Source organism: Lates calcarifer, linkage group LG19, assembly GCF_001640805.2.
Source record: "Lates calcarifer isolate ASB-BC8 linkage group LG19, TLL_Latcal_v3, whole genome shotgun sequence".
Taxonomy (NCBI): Eukaryota; Metazoa; Chordata; class Actinopteri; family Centropomidae; genus Lates; species Lates calcarifer.
In genome coordinates this window covers 7,679,923-7,699,492 of record NC_066851.1, presented here as the reverse complement: position 1 = coordinate 7,699,492, position 19,570 = coordinate 7,679,923, and the positions used below count along the sequence as shown (strand labels likewise).

The following is a 19,570-nucleotide window of genomic DNA, read 5'->3' as shown; positions in this document are numbered from 1 at the left end:
CTGATGGCGGTTCATCACATGTGATGTCCCTCTGAATTTAATGAAACAGACAGACAACAGACAACAATTGACAGAGAGCCTCTCATTGTAAGTAAAACAATATGAAAACATTTATTAAACTGCAGAGATAAGACAGCTGAAGCCTTTTGACAGTATTTACATCTTAATAATGAGCACCAGGAGAGCAGCTACTTATTCAGCTACATCAGACAGTTCCCACTTTATTCAAGCAGCACGGTGATCACTCTCCTCATTGTCGTTAGCTCTTCAGTGATCCAGCTGTCACACAAGTTTCATGTTCATAGTCCACATGTAATTGTACCATATCTAAGAGGGCATTTCAGAATAATTTTGATGCAGAAACAAAGTACTCTTACTTGGAAAATCTCAGTTTGTAATGTATCAATATAAAGGTATGTACTCTTCAACAAACAAGACAAAATCCAGCATCCACCTTCATAGACTCCAACTTTAGTTTGAATATATTTATTGTATGTCTCTATGTCTTTCTGTGCCATCAGGGTTATTCCTGATACTGCCTCTCTGTGGCAGTGAAGAAATCCTCCAGAACGCTCCTCAGGTACTCGAAGGTGGGCCTGTCCTCTGGGTTTTCCCTCCAGCACACACCCATGATGTTATAAAGCCCCTCCGGACAGTTCTCTGGCTTTGGCATTCTGTATCCCCGCTCCAGGTTCTGGATCACCTCTGGGTTGGACATACCTGCACAACAGGTAAATGTAGCAGAGTTGACATTAGATATGATGTGCTCAGTGGCTGTAAACCATTTAGACCTGTAATTCTGTGATATTACAAAATGATTCTGTGATGGACCAGAATTAGTACAGTGAATGAGTATTTACCAGGGTAAGGTATGCGTCCATATGTCACTATTTCTGTGAGAAGGATCCCAAAGGACCACACGTCTGATTTTATGGAGAAGGTACCATAGTTAATAGCTTCTGGGGCGGTCCATTTGATGGGGAACTTTGCACCTATGAACACAGGAGAAAACCTTATTTCTCAAAAAAGACACAAACACTTGGTGGAGCTACTGCACAGCTTTTCATCATGCTTCAGACGTTGTAATCCAGTTTATACTTAAAAGACATATTGTTTACAAAGGTTCCAAAGCTCTAATGAATATGTGATATAAGTGATCTTAAGTCTCTGAAAGGTTGTTTTTTTTTTACCCTCTCTGGCTGTGTATTCATTGTCCTCAATGAGTCTTGCCAGTCCAAAGTCAGCAATCTTACAGATGAGTTCATGAGACACCAGAATATTGGCAGCTCTCAGGTCTCGATGAATGTAATTTTTCTGCTCAATAAAGGCCATGCCATCAGCCACCTGCAGGGGACAGCACATCATCTTCATCAGGCAAGCCATAAATGTGTGTGTGTGTGTGTGTGTGTGTGTGTGTGTGTGTGTGTGTTCCAAGCATGAAATGCGTGGCTTTGAGGGACCTGTGTGTTTCAGCATTGTGTAATATTTGTGTGTGTTAGACAGATGAACAAAAAGATTCCCAAACTAGGGAGTTTACCACTTCCCCAGGTCAATTCCTCATAACCTTTCACCTCTGTACTCCACCTATGTGCTCCACCCAGGCACACAGCTGTGCCTGCTTTACTTCCTGATACTAAGACCTGTCGTCCTGCCTTTACCTTACCACAGTCTGGCTGATTATTCTTCTGACTGTGCTTCTGATTCAGTCAAATACTACATGAGTCATTTCTACATAGGCCGACTTTAAAGGGAAATTACTCCTAATGTATGAGGAAACTGTTGTGTATCTATCTAAATCAAGAAAATGCTGTTGATTTCTGTAGAAATAACCACCCACAGTTAAAGGGTAATCTCTGTAATTTCTGTTACTGTGTCTGTGTTTAAATATCTAACCATCAATGTTTATGCTGTGTCAGTGGTAAGTATTTCAGACATAAGAATCTATTACATAGGTGTGACTGGTCCTGAGGATCTTGTCAGAAACCTGAGATGTACGTATGTCTGTGTATTTCAAAACTTGTACCGTTGTCATGACTTCCCACTCAGGCAATCTAACGCCTCTTTACTCTCCATTACTCCTTTACTCTTCATCTGACTGTTGTATGAATCAATACAAAACTTTAAAACATTGTTTCGGATTTATTAAATCAGGCATCGTCTTTGTCCTCCTACTGTTAAAATCAGATTACATACATGTACATATATGTGAGACATAAGGATGTGGACAGTTTTCAGTATGGCAGGAAAAGAAAGGTCATTAATCACTTAAATTTTTATGGTCCATCACATGATGGTTAGAGTTGCTTGCTTTGAGTTTTCACCACAAATGCCATCAGTGCATGACGACTGGCTTGAAAGCATCTTTCTGTAAAATATGTTCGCCACAAAGCTCTGTAGAAACTCTACCTCTCTGCGCCAAGCTCTAAGGCGTCAGAGAATTTGCCTACTGCGAATGAAGAATCTTTTGTCTTGGTAGACTTTGAAACTTCAGTCTGTCTTCCTGTGGTTGTGTTTTCCATTCCCACACCCACAATACACATAAGTCAAAGTTCCTTTACTGACATTTAACATTTAATTGGCGTGATTCGTAATTCTTCCTGAACAGTCATGGACGGTAAACCCTGGTAAAGTCAGGCACCCAACAGAAACAGCAACTTTAAAACAAATGATTAAACAAGAAGATATAATGTATTAAGTAGTGAGCTATAGAGGTGCTGGAAGGCAGATTTTGGTACCTACTCACCCAGGTCAGCTGTTTAGCTAACTGACCAGAGCGTATCTTGCGTATCTTGTGCTAAGCTATGCTAACTGGCTGCTGGTGGTAGCTTCATCAGTACAAATATTCAATTTTGTCACTTTAACCTGCACCCTGTGTCAAAACCTTACATTCAAACATCTGGCTCAACTGACCAAATGAGTCATTTGTCAGTACTGGAATGGTATGTTCATAACATTAACTTTCATAGGTAGCATACTACACAATAATTATCACCATGGCACAGTTGTAACAGAGAATCATATTGTATAGTTGATGAAAGACAGCAAGACAAATTGAAAAAAACTGAGTGGAAAGTCTGCATCACACATTAAGTTCATGTTTTTGTCACCACACCCTGATTTTTGACAGTTTAGCTGAGTTGGCCCCTTTTGTGAAAAAGTCTGAATTTGTCCTTTATTTAGACTGTAACGCGGTTTTATTTGTGCCAGATTTGTGCTACAGTATCTAGCCTGACACAATAATATGCACACCTGCACACACATGCACATGTTGTAGCTCTGCTGCTATCACAAGAATAGTATTGAGTGTAAGCCTCATTACAACAATGGCCAGTTTCTATGAGTGTCTATGAGGGCCGTGCTTAGAGAGGGGAAAGTAATAAATGAGAGGTATATGATAAATGGACTGAAAAGTGGAGAGATAAGAGAACAGACACATTGATAGTAAAAATAGATGTCTTACCTGTGACGCCATGTCTATCAGAGTGTTCATGGGTAGACTGCTTCCCTCTGTTGTTTTTAGATAATCCACCAGGCTGCCTGTAGGAAATTATATCACAAGATATATCTCTTCAGAAAAGTATTGAATCATGTTTTTACTATCTTCCTACTACTAACTAAACTCAACTTTTTGAATATATCTCACAGATCACTCAGCCTCTAGTAACCTAGTTCTACAAATAAACTAGTTCACTAGTTAAATATTACAGATGCATGCACATGTTTATTGTGTTGTATATGAAGCTGCCACGTACAGATGATTGAGAAACAATGAAGGGTAAAATAAATTGGAAAACAAAAGTAAAATCATACTTTGTTCAGAAGACTAATGACATTTTCCTTAGTCAAAAACGTCATGATTCCCCAGAGACATAAATAGATGGAGTTGGACCAGCAGTTCAAATCAGGGAACATAACACCATGAGGAAGTACACGAGGCATCAGTCAAGCTGATGCATAGTTTCTGACAGCGGACTTTGTGTTGAGTTTGATTAGGACGGCACAATACCTCTGCGCACCGGCCAACCAGTGCAAACCAAAGGAAATACTTTAAAAAGAATGACTGTGCCAGGAAAGAGGAGGCATTTGCTCCTCTGCTTAAGTCCGGAAGACTGCTTTTGAAGTCTGAGAGCCAGAGGAGCGCTCTTTGTCAAGGTCACAAAGGGAAGCTGGGATGACACGCCTGTTATTTTCCATCTTTGTTGTCTTCAATAATAAGAAAAGGGACAAACTGAAAAGACAGGAACGCCAAGCCATCCTTTCTTTTGACAACAGAGGCAACAACTGTGTCTTGTCCACACGTGGATGCCAGACAAAGAGGCAGCCTCATGTAGAGCCACTGCTTGCGGTTTACAGGCCACTCATACAAGACCATACAAAGGCACTCCATTCACTTCAGCTGTAAGGCTGTTGTTGTGTTTGTGACAACGTCTCTCTATGCATTTTGTCATTGTGCCTCCCAGTGAAAAAGTACTGCAAAGACATTTGAGGTTAAAGTGAAACAGATACTGGATCACTTTCATATGACAGCAGCATTTGGGTGGAAGAAATGTTTACTGTGCATTTAGATGGCAATATGGAAAGTTGTGTGCAGGTGTCACCATGACCTTTTTGTATTATTTTTGTTTGTGATTTGCAGTAATTTCATACAGGAAAGATCCAGTGGCAAGATACTGAACAAACTGCCATTGTCAAAATGTGTTTACTGCTGCAGCCTTATGTGTTCCAATACTTGTGTACATGTGTCTGTGCATGTGCGTAATACAGACTCTGGAAAGTAGCCAGCTCTCATCAGGGGTCTCAGCGAACAATAACACGGTGAATCACTTGCTCCTGTTTTAACAGCCCTAATCTCAGACTGGCCAGGAGAGATTTCCTGTCTGTGAGCAAACACAAACTGTCTGGAAGGGCCAAGGAAAAGAAGTGAAAGTTCTTGTTTGCCTTAAAACATTTTAGCACAGAGTAGCGAATACAGGAGGGTCATGAGGAGAAGCTGAAAATAGCCTATCAGAAGCCGGGCCACTTCAGCACAGCAGCATGCTTTGACAGGCACCGCTAATGACTTGCTACAGCTCCCTTATTTAGGTTTGCTCACACAACTGCATTCATGTCCAATCATGTAATCATGATGTAATGTTTATCAGTAATGTTTATCTCATATCATATCGCACATCAAACACAAATAAACAGCAAGGCAGCTGTGGTTGTGTGATCAAAAGACATTCAGCTAATTCAAAAGAGTCACTGAAGATCACACCTGAAAACACTATGACTCATTAAAAGGGTGAAACACATGGGGCAGCCCAGTCTTTTGTTCAAGCATGTGCTCTCTCACCCAGAGTCCGATAACAGATCAACATGTTTGATCCCGAAAGTCTGTGAGGGGTTGACTATAACACACACCTTCTTTGTCTTTGCTCCAGGTGGAAAGCTCACCCTGACGACACCGCCTTTGGTGTGCAGGGAGATTAAGGAAGTGATCATTTCAGACAGGCTTAGACTTATTTTCGTTGACAAAACTGAACTGAAAGTAGCTGGTATGATTACAGAGGGATTTCTTTTTAATTTATCTTCAAATGAGCATGCATTTCATGGAAATACCCTGGGACCAGGTTTGCCTTTGCTTTTGATGCTTGAAAACTGAAATTCCCTCTAAGTAGTTGCCGTTATTAGTGAAATACTCCTGGCTGTGACACACAGTATTTCGACCTACCATTTTCCATGTACTCTGTGACAATATAGATTGGCTCCTGGGTAACCACAGCAAAGAGGCGGACAAGGCGAGGATGTTGCAAGTTCTTCATCATGTTGGCCTCTGCCAGGAAGGCTTCCACTGACATTGTGCCCATCTTCAGATTTTTAATTGCCACTTTCCTGTCATTATTGTAGACACCTGTAAACACACATTTAAACATCAGTGGTTGTCTGGAGGGCTTTGATTAACAAGTCTACAGCCATGACAGCAGCTCTTTGAGACTGTACTTAGGCACAGTCATGCTTTAAGCTAAATGCTAACATCAATAAGCTAACATGCTCACTGCTGTAATGCTAGTGCACTGATGTTTAGTGGGTATGTTTACCATGTTCATTATTTTAGTTTAGCATGTTAGCATGCTCACACTTGCTAATAAGCACTAAACACAAAGTATAGCTGAGGCTATTGAGAATAATTTTGTGGCTAGTTGGTGATAGACTAAAGTATTAGACAAAATGAAATTCTTATGGCACTAGATGAAAGGTTTAAAATTATTACATTAATTTTGAGGGGAAATAAATCTGCAGCAAGCTGCATAATCCATCCAATACTTGTGATTACAACTCACTCAAAACCGAAAGTACATGAAAAATTAAGGGCATCACCAGAGTCATTAGGATTAATCTCTGGAGACAATGAAGATCTCTCCCATTTTCAACAGCAATCCACCTAGTAGTTTTTGTAATATTTCACTCAAAACCTAAAATGTTAACCTCATGATGGTGCTACTGGGTCAGGGCATCATCAAAGCCAATGGGATTCATCCTCTGGGGACAATGAATATTAATTCAAAATTTCATGACAACCCACCCTGTTGTGGTGGACAGATCAAACCACGTTGCCTTCCACAGGACTATGCTGGAAAATGTTTAGTACACATGGATTAGGATACTAAACTGTGTTTAATGTCTAAGTAAATCCAGACAGCTTTTATCTTAGATTGTAGGGGTCATAGTGGTTATATCATGAGTTGTAATCAAATAGGTGCCAAACTAACAACAGTTCCACATGAATCTCATGCAAACAGGATCGTATTCCGGTTTTGGTATACTAACACTCCCATATATCATGTTAACTAAACCCACAGCCAACCAGTTTCTTCTGTCATAACACACTGAACATCTCACTCCATGCATGAAGCATTACAATGCTGGGAACAAATTATATTCACTATTCAAAGCATTCCTCCGTCTTTTTAAAAAATCTGGGATGGAAATCTTCTTGCTATAATGGATGGTTATCACATATTTTCATTTTAACTAATGTGGATAAACATTTCACAGCAAATGACAGTCACTCCCATTATTCAAGTATGTCCCAAACCAATGTTTGGATGAGGACAGTGAAACAAACACAGTGCCCAGACTATATGCAAGAAGACACTGTAAATAGAAAGTGGCTGTGAAATGAGGACATGTCCTCCATGGTTGGCAATGTTTAGCTCTAATACAGCGGTTTGTTTGGGATGTTGAATGGTGCTGGCAAATGAGGATGGAAAATAGAGGAAAAAATAACCCCTCCAATTGAATAATAACGGGGCTGTGGCACAGATTATTTCAACTGTTGCCCCTGTGATCAAAACATTTTGCCTTTTTGTTTAATGTAATACTCACAATCACAATAGACATTCATGCACATATTGTTCAGAGACAATTCCTCTCAAAAATTAGCTTACTGAAAAGGTAGATTTGTGTAGTTTGAGTGATGTTGCATAACAGAGTTAATACCTCACATCATTCTCCAGTTAACCAGCTCCAACAAGCCTACAATTAAGACTGCACTGAGGAAACTGTTCTGCATACATTGCAGAAAAACCCTGGCTAAAGGCTTTCTGGCAGACGCACAGTCAAGCCCACAATGGATTGAGCAACTTGGCTTTGTACATGTGATGTATCTGTGCAAAATGGTTTAAACTCCTCTGCACAGAAAGTAAAGATAACTCTTAAAGGATTTATTTTCATTAGAAAAAACAATATTACCCACATATTCTTTTCCTAAATCCTAAATCTTTTTCACCTTTCAGGCTCACTCTTCCACCTTTCATCTTCTCTGTTACTCACCCATCCAGACTTCTCCAAACTGTCCTGCTCCAAGCCTGCGCTCCAGCTTCAGGGACTCGCGTGGGATCTCCCATTCATCCTGCCACCAGGGCTTCTGCGGTGCCCTTGACTGGCACGGTTTCACTAGCTTTGTGCACAACCCATCTGCATCACCTGGATGACAGAAGAAGAGTGACGGGTTTTAAACTGATTCAGATGACGACCTTGCACAGTATTCAGTAAGCATGATTAATTCCTCAAGAGGTTTTACTCACGTGAGTGATGCTGGACAAGCTCCTTCAGCGAGTTAAAGGATATCTTGGCTGTGATATAGAAGCCACCGTCGTCCATGTTGCGGATCCTGTAGTGCTTGACTCCTTCACCTGTGTTGTGGTCCAAATCCCTAACTGATAAGGAGTATGACCCTAAAACAAAGAAGAGGCATAATCTTCTGTCAAGGAGCATGTAGCATGCAGATTCACAGACATGAAAGTAGATAATGATAAAAAAAAAAAAAAAAAATATGAAAGAAAAAAAAATAAATAAAATCTGATAATAGCAATGAATACAGCTCCCATTATGCCATGGAGAGCAGAAAGAGGGTAAACTCTGGGCTACCTCTTAAGCCCCACATTTTCAGTCCACATTTGTTTACATTTTATCAAAGGGCCACCATTAAAAGTGTGCTAAATTAGCTATTAGCAGTTGCTGTTTGCAGTGCATCCATGGATGTGGTGACAACTGTCACTCAATGTTTTTTTTAGCGAAGAAAAGGTAAAAAATGTTCTGAGGCTAAAGAGGTGTAAGGAGCATAGTTTTTTCAGTGATTTATAAGCGACTTATGGCCATTTATTTGCAATGGACATCAGTGATAATTCAGTCAAATATTCTTGGAAAGTGCAAGACACACTGAACCTAAAACTGTGTATTATGCCTGTGTGTTCAGATTTGACAGAGTTATGACTGGAGGAGGAGTATGAATATTGTCAATAATGAGGTCTTCCCCCCACAGAAGGGTGCCAAACAGTGGGATGACATAAATGTGCATGCAAAAATGTTTTCTTGCATTTTCATTCTTAGCAATAAAGCAAAACCAAATAGGTAAAGTGGGGTGGAGGACAGGAAGGAGGTTTGCGGGAAATCAGCATTTTAGCAACACTGCCAGTAATAACAAGACTGAGGTTTATAGAGAATGCATCATTTGATGATCTTATTTGAGTGGTAATTGCACCCATGTGTCACAGTTATATTGATGTTTAAATTGCTATAAGTACCACCTTTAGGTGAATGTAACAGTGGGACGACATATTCAGGTATAATTCTGAGAAAGAGCAGATCACCTGGGGTTGTCTCGCTTTCTCGAATCAGGAAGGAGCCTTGCGTATTCCCAGGAGCGAGGAGAAGCCTCATGGCTTCGTTTCTAGAAATGTTCTTGACGAACCACCTGCAGCAGAAACACACAATATGCTTCATGCTTTTAGCTAACCACTTCCCTTTCTCCAGGGACACAGCATGCATTTTGTGAGGTGAGGTAGTGTTGAGGCTGTGTGACATGGTGTTGAGAGCAGTATCTTTATGTTTCCTGTGTGACGTACGGTTCAGTCTCCACCGTGGTCATAGCAACAAAGTTGTATGGGATGTAGCCCTGCTGGCCTGTGGTGAGAGACTCTGCCAAATACCACTCTGGATCATCCCTGGGTGTCAAAAGAGAAAGCAACAACAATACCATGAGTGAGTTACAGGTCTGTGATGCCTCACAGCAGCACAGACTGTTTTGGGGATGAAAAGGTACATCATCAGAGAGCAGTTTCAAATTAGCCCCCACAGGCAGTGGGGTTATTTACGTAAATGATCACTGCATGAAATGAACCGCATCACACTTAGTAGGTGGTTAAATATCTCGTGTTACATATCAGCACAAGAAACAGGAGAGACTACTGAGAAAAAATACACTCACTACTGGCTTTTAATCTTCACCACATTTTATACAACTTGTTGAACGTTTGAAGTTCATCAGATGACGGAATGAAATAGTTAAAATTTATTATGTTTACATATTAGTCTCTGTCAGGGCTGTAGCCAGGGCTTAAAGGCCTGAGTCCAAATCCCCCTCAGAGGACCACACCCAGCTAAGAAATTGCTGTCTAGCTACCAACCAAATTATGTACAATTTTCTGAGCATTTTATAAAATTGCGTTTTATTTTTTCATTTAACTGATCAATTGTATTTTATTTATTTATTTATTTATTGTTAATTATGGTCTCAGGTATCAAGAACGCTAAATTTCTTTCACTTTGATTAAATTTTTTTTCAACCTCAAAAAGTGCCTCTCAAATTTAGTTTAAAAATATCATAATTAGCCTTAAAAATAATTTGTGTTGTATATTTGTAATCAGAGAATTTAAACTTTTCTTCTTGTCTTTAACCCCAGAATTTCCAGAAAGACAACACAACCTCCTGTGTCCTCACCGGCAGTTACGGCGCTTATGTTTGTTTGAACTCTATTAGAGTTTGTTGGATGGCACATAAGCTAATTCTTTTCAGCTTCTCATGTTCATGAAGCTATCTTATTATTTCTCAAAATAATAAAAAAATACAAGCATGGCATAAAAGCAAAGCAGTGTATATGTCTGACATTTACCTTTATTTTATTTATATAGATTTCCTGTCCTTTCACTGTTTCCTCTTTCAAACCCGCAATGTAATCACGTGGTTAAACTTTTTTTTGACATTTTTGTCTTTATTCAGACATTGACAGTGGAGAGAGACAGGAAATATGGGGTGAGCATAATCGGGATTGAAATACAACAAAAGTCTCTGGTCGGAAAATGAGCCAGGGACATTGTGAATACACGCTTTGCGCTGTAGACAAGGCTGCCATGACAGCCGAGGTTTATTTTTGGAATTGTAAATGATGGTTAACATAGCTGGAAGGGATGTACAGGGGTTATCTTGTTGCTTACACTGTGATATAACACACTCAAATTAGTTTCAGGTGCCGTGGGGGTGAGTGGATAGTGATTGAATTGTTGTGTGGGGCTGAAATATTATCAGAATTTGGTTTTACCAGTCTTTACTATATGTTCATCAGAAGCTTACTTGTTGAGGATCTTGAGTTTGTCTCCCTTCTCAAAGCCCAGGTCACCATCATGGTTGGGTTCATAGCTGTATATGGCCAACACAAGGTTGTCTGCAAGAGGAATATTGTAGGTTTTAGTTAAATAAAATTTAGGTGAAATAAACAGAGGACGGTTTTAATCATGAATATATGAATTACAATAAAGGCCTATGTTGTGTTTTGGTGTTTGAATTCCTTTGATACTGATATTTTCGATAAGTGGTTGCTGCTAAAGGCTTGATGGCAATGAAAGAAGGAAGTGGGCATCCTAGCCTAGTCCACTGAGCAGCAAGAAATTTGTGACAATTGCTCATTATTGACAATGTGGCCAAGGATGAGGTATACAGATCCCATTAATAAATTATTCCACCAGAGTCAAATTTCTCTTGTGTGGAAAGTAAAAATTTCCAGTTGACTTCCTGACAGATTTATCTGGTGAAAGCTTTTTGTCTGACTTTTTTTTTTTTTTTGTAGTAAATTGTTTCCTTAATTACTGGAATAACTATATTTTGTTTCCAAAGAAAATCAAACCACACAAGGAACAACAAAGAATTCTAGCTTACAATGATCTCCTTTTTTGCTTCAAGACAGAAATATAATACTGCAGGTACAGAAGAAGACGATATGGGGCATGGGGGGATGTGAAGCCTCAGAAGTGATGCAAGACATAAAACACGAGTTAGAAGTGTATTTTTTCAGCTCATTGGTAAACAATTTAAATTTAAAATTTGTAAAAATAAATAAATACATAGATAAAAGACAAAAAAAAAAAGAAAAGGAAATAACAGAATTTGGTTGCTTTTCACACATAATGACTGGCCGATGCCCATGTTCACAAATGTAGGTCCCTGATCAGACTACACTGCGACCATAAGACCACGCAAATGATCCAAATTGGGGACATTGCACCTGAGTAGATACTGCCTAAGCTGTCTAGATAGACTTTTCTCACTTATATGTTACCAACAAGGGGAATGGGAAATGTTATGTGAGAAAATTATGAAATAGAATGGATTAATCATACAGGACTGAGGAAATTAGAAAGTGAGGAGATGAATTAATGTTAAATTATAATGTAAACTCAAATTCAAAGGAAACATGTTTTTTGTAAGTGTTTCAGTAAATAAAAACACTGTATTATCTCCTTATGTATTCAATTATACTTACAAGTATACTTTTATAGTCTGCTTGAGACTGTAGGACATCTATTCCATGTCTGTCCATCCAGGAAAAAGAATACCTCCTCGTTTGAGTTTCTCCCCTCCCCCTACTTAAGGGTTTTATTTTGAAGTTTCCCTGATACTAGTCAAAGGCATTGTATGTTGCATTGTAAAGCTCTTGGAAGTAAATTTGTCATTTGTGATCATAGCCTACATAATTAAAATGTATTTAATGTGACTTAACTCACCATATTACGTGTTAATAACTTTATAGATATTTGTACCTGTAGATACATAAACACACAGACACACACAGAAATATACATTATATTTTATTACCTGGTAAAGGTGATGTAGGCGGTGAATGTTGTGATGGGTAAGGAATCAGCTGATCTGTGTACTGGGGAGAGGAAAACAAGATTAAACCTGTTCATCATTTAACTTTCCAAAGAACAAGCAAGATTTGTGAGGTAATACAAGAGAATATTGCACATCACATTCGCAGAAAAACCAACTATTGCAGATCTTGACGGTAAATCAATTTTTTCTCTCAGACTAAATGTCTCCGTGTACTGTGGCACATGCAGGTGGTTTTCTCCTTTATTTCTAATCTAATCATCTAACTCACAGAGAGGAAACAAACAACATTGGGGGAATAATTACACTCCAATTTAATTACAAACACAAAAGACAACTCCCCTCACAGCTATGTACTTTTCTGGACTGAAACATACAATAGCAGATTGTTACATAATAATTTACACAACGTGAAATGGACTGTGGTCAGTCACGACTCAAACCCATTCATGTCAAGCTACACGTACTATAATGTATAGTGTATTAAGACATATTCAAATAGAAATAACATTACTACAGAAATACATACTGCGCGCACAAAATGTACACTTACTGGATTGCATGACTGGGGAGGTATGGGACAGTTGCAGTGTTCACAGATTTCATCCTAAGTTCTCAATCCAGTCGCCCTCTGAATAGTCCGAACTGCAGTTACATCCCATCTTTTCTGTAATTCAGATGTTCGAGTTATTTTTGTAAAGGCAATATACAGGTTTCAGTATAGTATTCATAACTTATTGATTATAACATTTTTACAGCAGAAATTCTTCTTCTATCTTTTTCTAGCATTCTAGGTAGACATGGTGTCCCAAAAATAAAAACATCTCATACCAGTCCAAGATGGTTTTAAAATACAATGCACTGCATTTACATACATTACATACATGCTGTTGGAAAACAAATAAAAAAAATATGAGTTTTAAGAAAGACCTTTTTAACGGCTGTATTTTAAGATTTGTAAGTAGAGAACACAAATAGAAGACGCTAAATGGTTTCGTTTCCAAAAACTGCTTTAATCGGATGTGACTGAGGGCCTTGCCTCAAAATGGTGGCTCAGTGGTGACTCTAAACTGAGAGTCTGACACTTTTTCATGTTTTTTTTAGATATTATTTTCACACCAATTTAATCATGCACACAGTAGTAAAATACAATCACATAAATCACAACATATTGACAAACAATTAAAATGTTGCTACCACATTCAGTGCTGTTAATCACAGGTCTTTACATGCTTTACAAATAGTAGGCTCTATAAAACTGTGCAAATGCTAATCTTGTATAATCCAATGTCTGCACGTGCTCTGTATTGCAGTGCCCTATACAGTATAAACTGGCTTTCTCAAGCTCGCTTAGCTCCCATTGGACCGCTCATGGAACAGGGTCAGTGGGCTAATCGCAGCAGTCGTCTGTCCCAGAGGCTCAGAGCCGTGAGAAAAATCTGGAGAGGCCTGACCCGGCAAGAACAACCCACCACTGTACTGTGCCCCCAAGAAATGACTCACAGGAGAATCACAGGGGTTTGTAAAAGGTCTTTTCTTATGAATTATCAGCACTCCTACGCCTACTGGCCCGCACTCAAGGAGTCATACAAACAAAGTCAGCATTTTCCACTGAGGGGCTACCCTCTACTTTTCCTGACCTGCAACTGAAGGCCTTTCCAAACAAATCCTGTTGATTGTTATTGTTTGCAAAGTATTGTGGGTACATAGATGGTAAATGAGGTCTTTAAGAATGACCTAAGACTTTTGGCTTCATTCACTGACATTGTCAGTGAAGCCTGTGGGCTCACATGATGAAATTATGTGATTTCAGAAGCCATTTAGAACATTATAAACTAAGAATCAGCATCCCTACACAGAAAGAAATGACATTTTACCTGAATTTTCTTGGTGTAGCTTCAAAATTTCAATAATAATTTTACGGCTCACATTCAAATTATTGTATTTGTAATTCACAAACAGTTGCCTTTACCCACATTATCTCTCCTATGTAGACATGTCTGTCAGAGGTATGACTTTCTGAGTACATAATGAATTAAACGCGTAAATCTGATTAATAATATTCAGGCTTTTTTTATTACAATGAGAGAACATTTTCACATATTCTTACGCAGTCTTTGTAATACTAATACTGCTGTTTTATCAGCAGCGACGATAACAGAACCAGTATCTGAATATGTGTTGTTACAGGCTTTTATGTTAAACCATACCAGCACAAATGAAAACAAAGAATGGCTTTAAGTTACATGGCCATTACTTTTGGGTGTGGGTTTTATTCCTCTCTATAGGTTGGTTTTCAAAGTACAATACATTTTATACAAAAGTCAAACAATCAAAACAACCTCCCTGATTTATGTTGGATATTTGCTGTAACACATATACTGATGAAAAGGAAATGAATGTTTGGCTGTCGACCTTTGTCACAGTTATTTCTTTCTCTGAATTCTAAACTTCTGTAACACCTAAAGAATCATAAGTTTGATACTCACCTCTTGAAATATGAAACGTCTCTTCAAGCATCCAATAATGTCAGACTTCAGGTGCCGCCATAGAGATATTCCTCATTTAAATTAATGTATTTTTTAAAAAAGTATTTAGCAATAAGTGACTTTTTCACCGCTGGAGCCTGGGTATGAAGATGTCATCTTCCGCTTCTCTTATTATAACTAACTCGGTGCTAGGAGCACTGATGTGGTATCTGTGCACACGCATACGCAAATGCACACTTCGGAGGAGTGGAGGAGAGCGACCCAGAGAGTTTCCTGTCGTTGAAAGGTTGAGGGTTGCTCTGCAGGCTTCTAACAGGTGCTTACCATGCAGCTGTGTGTGAGCAGAGGGGAACGTTATGGGGGTCCATGGTAAAGGGGGTCAGGACAGCACCTTTTCCCAAAGTGGAAGCCGAGATGTAAATGTTCCAATACAGTTAAAGAAGGAGGGTGTGGTAGACAGTGATGAGGTTATATTTGGATGTTTTTGTTTTGCTTGTGTGTACAACATCTGTGAGACAGTGACCTTTAAGGTGAAGAACACAAGCGATGTAGGGCTGAGGTAGGGCGTCCAGGGTCAATCAAAAGATCTTATTATGTATACTTGACAGGACATGTTTACAGTGACACCACAGAAAAGACCATTTTGGCTTTTGGGGACAGTTGTGATTCAAGCCTTGTGTTTTTATCAACACAGCAAAACTACAAAGGCTCTTTTTGTCACTCATACATGTGGTTTGTGTCTGTCTGTGGCCAGTGAACCATTTTAAAAATAGATTTCTGCCTTTTTTTTTTTTTTTTTTTTTTTTTGTCGCAGTGTGGATGACCCTCTCACAAATCATTATTTTAACCAAAGCTTTGTTTTGACTTGAGGCCACAGCATGGTCACGTAAAGCCCCCCCCCGCCCCCGGGAGGACATATGAAATAACAAGTGTCTCAGATTGCTGACACCCTGTCAGCCTGAGCTGTCGCTTTTTGTGCCTCACTGAGACAGCTCTAGCTGTAGGACCACACTGCTTCTTCTTGTGGTAAACGACTGCTGCTACAGAGCGTGCACTGGCAGGAAGTCAGTCCAAACATTACAGGAAGCGCACAGACGTATGTGTTTTGAAGACTGCCACAGCATAGATTATGTCTCACTCGCGATGAAACCCCCTGAGTTCATTCTTTTTTTCTCTCAAAGCCAAGAGTGTAAATCTTGGAGGAGGATGGGTGAAGTAGTTTCGCTTCTTGACATTTAGAGAGTGGTCTGTTCGCAGAGCCTTTTATTTTCAATAAAACAGCTAGATGACAGATACATGATGAAATAATATCATAGATCAGCTGGTACATGCATTTCCATCTTTGCAGGTCAGCTTGTTACAGCCTTTATGAGGTTGTAAGGGTATTCCTATTTTCCTCTCGGCCACAGTTGTCACTACTTCCAAATGTGGTTGGAAATCTCATTCTGTTACGCAATCACATTGAGATACTATCAATGAGCAGAAGTTTTCCAACCCTCCTACCTCCTGCTTCTCGATGCAGGTGCTGGCCTCTTTCATGTGAGCTCTTGTTCGCTGCTAATGCTCGATACACTTAACACACTCACAGCCTCGAAAAAATTCAAATATCAGGCACTTTTTAAATTTTTGTTCCAAAATAAACTGATAGATGTACAGTATATGCTTTATTTACACTCTCATATCAGCTTCTGCTCATGTGATGACACGTGGTATGGTATGAGAAAGAGGTCAAGGGAAACTATCTGCAGGGCAGAGCTGAGTGGCATGAGAAACATAAGTCTGCAGCACTTTATTGTAAAAGCATTCACTCAAGAATAAAGCCTCAAGGTATCATAACTCAGCCTCTATGCATTCTCCATATGATACTCATTTCCACTGTCGAGGTCTAACGTCACACACAAGGTCATACATGTCCTGGAGTATGCCATATTATGATCATTTCAGCAGTCATGCTCGTGCTCTCATTTCACACAGTGACCGCGCTCTGCCAAGACGTATTTGGTTTCTTGTTTGACTAATTATGTTCAACAATGTCTGTGGTTCTGCACATCCCTCTGGGGCCCCATTCATATGTGTGGATATTAAACCAGGTCATGAATGTCTCGTGGAAGGAAAGAAGAGACCATTGTGCATGGGTGGCTAAGGATGGATGACATGGGAAGGATCTGATAGATTATGTGCAGTCAGATGCACAGAATCTCAAGCAATGTAACAAATTTACTTTAAACCTTCTGTGCATACATATGCCAATAAAATACACTTTACAACTGACAGACATGGTAAAGCGTCTTTAATATTGTGATGTATGTGTAAGAGAATAACAGTTTATACTTTTAAGGCATTTTGCTTTTATACTCACTTTTCATGTATATACATTCATATTACAAAAGGATGTCAATACATGTAGAATATAGACATGTAAAATATCACTCAAAAATATTTTATTCTTCTTATTTGTTATATGATAAACCATTTAACTTGCACTATACTGCCCACTGAGTAGCTCAGTACACTTTGTCACTGCCAAGCCATATATAGCTCACTGTGCTCTGCAGCATCTGGACATGGTAATGGAAAATAAAATGCATCATGCATAGCGTCCTGGGTCCTGTCACTGCAGTGGTGAGCGTATAGAGATATTTTTGGTTTGTGAAGAACAGGTATAAAAATGCTGGAGTGTGACCTCCCACTTGATGAAGGCCTCAGCACCTGAAATATGTTGCTTATAAATGAAGTAACAGAGTGAGAACTGTTGCTTTCTTTATCTGACAGCACCAGATTGGACCACACATGCCACCTTCATACTTTTTGTTCCCAAACTTTTTGGCTTGTAGCCTCTTAAATTAGCTTTTTCTTTTTTTTCCATGACAGTCTTTCAGCTACAGGGTGTGCCTCCCCCCAGTTTTACACTTGTTTGGCACATGTGAAACTTTATTACTGCAGCACCAAGTGACCCTGGTGTATGTTATTTATCATGATGCCCATCCCATATCTGCCTTTATATTTCAGTCTAGCTCTCTATCTTCATCTATCTACTTTCACATTGCACTGTGCAAAGAACAGGCAACAGTGGAGCAGCCTAGGCTCAGTCCGGCAGTAAGGTGTGTTGGCATTAAAGGCGTGTACCCTTACAGGTCTGTACACAGAGGCCTCCTCATGCATATCGAGCTGCTTTGTGCATCAAAGGAGTTATTTTCATTTTCACCCATGGCACCAGTAGCTGGCAGCCACTCATCACTCTGTCATCAGAACACCTCCAGAGGAGGAAATAACCCTAATAATCTGCCTACACAAACACAGAGGAAGGGATGGGAACATTCTCAGTAACTATAATGAAGAGTTGTGGTTTTAACACAGTGAGAACCGTCTGGAGTTGATGTTCATCTTGGTGAGGCCCAGGTGTTTTAGAGGGGTGGACAGGGCGAAAGTGGCCTTCATGGGGATGTCACACAGCAGGTCCGACTCCTCTCCGCACTCCTCCAGCTCGTAACTTGCGTCGTCCAGCATCTCCTTGTGGCGGTCGCACACTTGCTCCACCTTCAGACGGTGGATCTCCCCACGCAGACGGATCAGCTGACGGGCCAGACGGTTGTCCTGAACCTGCATCTCCCTCTGAGGAGTTGAAGGGGTGAAGGGTTGTAGAGTTGGGGGGCAGGGAGGAGAAAATAAGCATCAGTAAGATACCGGGAAAATATGTGGAAATATAGTTTTGGATTGCTCTTTATCATAGTTTTATCTTCTCATCAAAGGGTGTTAATCACTGGCATGTGCAGTATACGGGTAGCAGCATGGGACTGTGAGAAAACAGACATCCATTTGTCCAACAAACTGTTTGTTTAGGCTAAGAGAACTGAATGAAGTCAGTCATACTATGTCTTGAATTAAGTCTGGAATTCATGGGGAATGTATTGTTTTTCGATTTTGTTTTGACAGGATTTTGGATTTTCAGCTCTTTGCAATGTTAGTAGCACTAAAATCAACGCTCAGTGTATCTGGGTCGGATAAAGTAAAACGTTCACTCACTAGCTCTTTTCTCAGAAACTCCAAAGCATCATCAATAGTGTCAAAGCCACAGATGTTGCGCACAACCAGCTCTGAGTTCTCATTTCGCAAAATTGCAGGCATGGAAACGACTTGCCCTCCAGAGTCCGGACTGCCTGCTGAACAGTTTTCCTTCCACGGTCGACTCTGTACCCGCTCCTGCCACTCCAGATAGGATGGTCTGCGAGTCTGTAAGTTCAGCTTCTCCGTGAGCGCTTTCACGCTGTCCAGATCCTCAGTGTGTCCCTCGGAGGAGTCATCTCCAAACTCTTTAAAATCCATCGGTCCAGAGAGAGTGAGAGTCAAACTGCGACACAGTTACGTGCTTTTAGGAGTCCACGTTTGGTCCGCTTTCAGGTTTTGCAGCTTGGCGATTAGAGCGCAACAGGTCCTTAGCTCCTTTATAGGGAGATAAGAAGCAGTGACCGCCCATCCCGAGGATACAGAGGCTGGAGAATTTATAGGCTCTTTATGTCAGGAAGCCAGATTTCCCTGAACTTCCTCAAAACCTTACAGCAAAGACTGAGTGTTTTTTTTTTTTTATCACATATTGACTTAAAATAAATATATAATTACACATTCACAATTTTAAGGGAAATAAAATCTTAGACTT

General features: G+C 39.8%; 2 protein-coding genes across 2 annotated transcripts; both read right to left on the bottom strand.

Annotated features, from left to right (window-relative positions):
- Positions 1–85: 85 nt before the first annotated feature.
- lck (LCK proto-oncogene, Src family tyrosine kinase) lies at positions 86–13,089 on the bottom strand. The gene is given in 13 exon segments (XM_018697850.2): positions 86–720; positions 861–992; positions 1,191–1,344; positions 3,461–3,537; positions 5,711–5,890; positions 7,813–7,965; positions 8,067–8,216; positions 9,132–9,235; positions 9,387–9,485; positions 10,892–10,982; positions 12,410–12,470; positions 12,981–13,031; positions 13,033–13,089. Coding segments are annotated over 13 exon segments (1,506 nt in total). The 3' UTR covers positions 86–523.
- A 4,100-nt stretch (positions 13,090–17,189) lies between these two features.
- fam167b (family with sequence similarity 167 member B) lies at positions 17,190–19,458 on the bottom strand. The gene is made up of 2 exons (XM_018697757.2): positions 18,940–19,458; positions 17,190–18,528 (listed from the first exon to the last, which is right to left on the bottom strand). Exons 1-2 carry the CDS (start codon positions 19,237–19,239, stop codon positions 18,265–18,267), a joined length of 564 nt encoding a protein of 187 aa, XP_018553273.1. The 5' UTR covers positions 19,240–19,458; the 3' UTR covers positions 17,190–18,264.
- Between the last annotated feature and the right edge of the window lie 112 nt (positions 19,459–19,570).

Excerpts from the sequence above, each read along its gene's own strand:
- fam167b (XM_018697757.2), bottom strand. The coding sequence starts at position 19,239 with ATGGATTTTAAAGAGTTTGGAGATGACTCCTCCGAGGGACACACTGAG. Across the intron at positions 18,529-18,939 it reads AGTTTCTGAGAAAAGAGCTA|AGGGAGATGCAGGTTCAGGA; the intron begins GTGAGTGAACGT and ends TCAACTCCTCAG.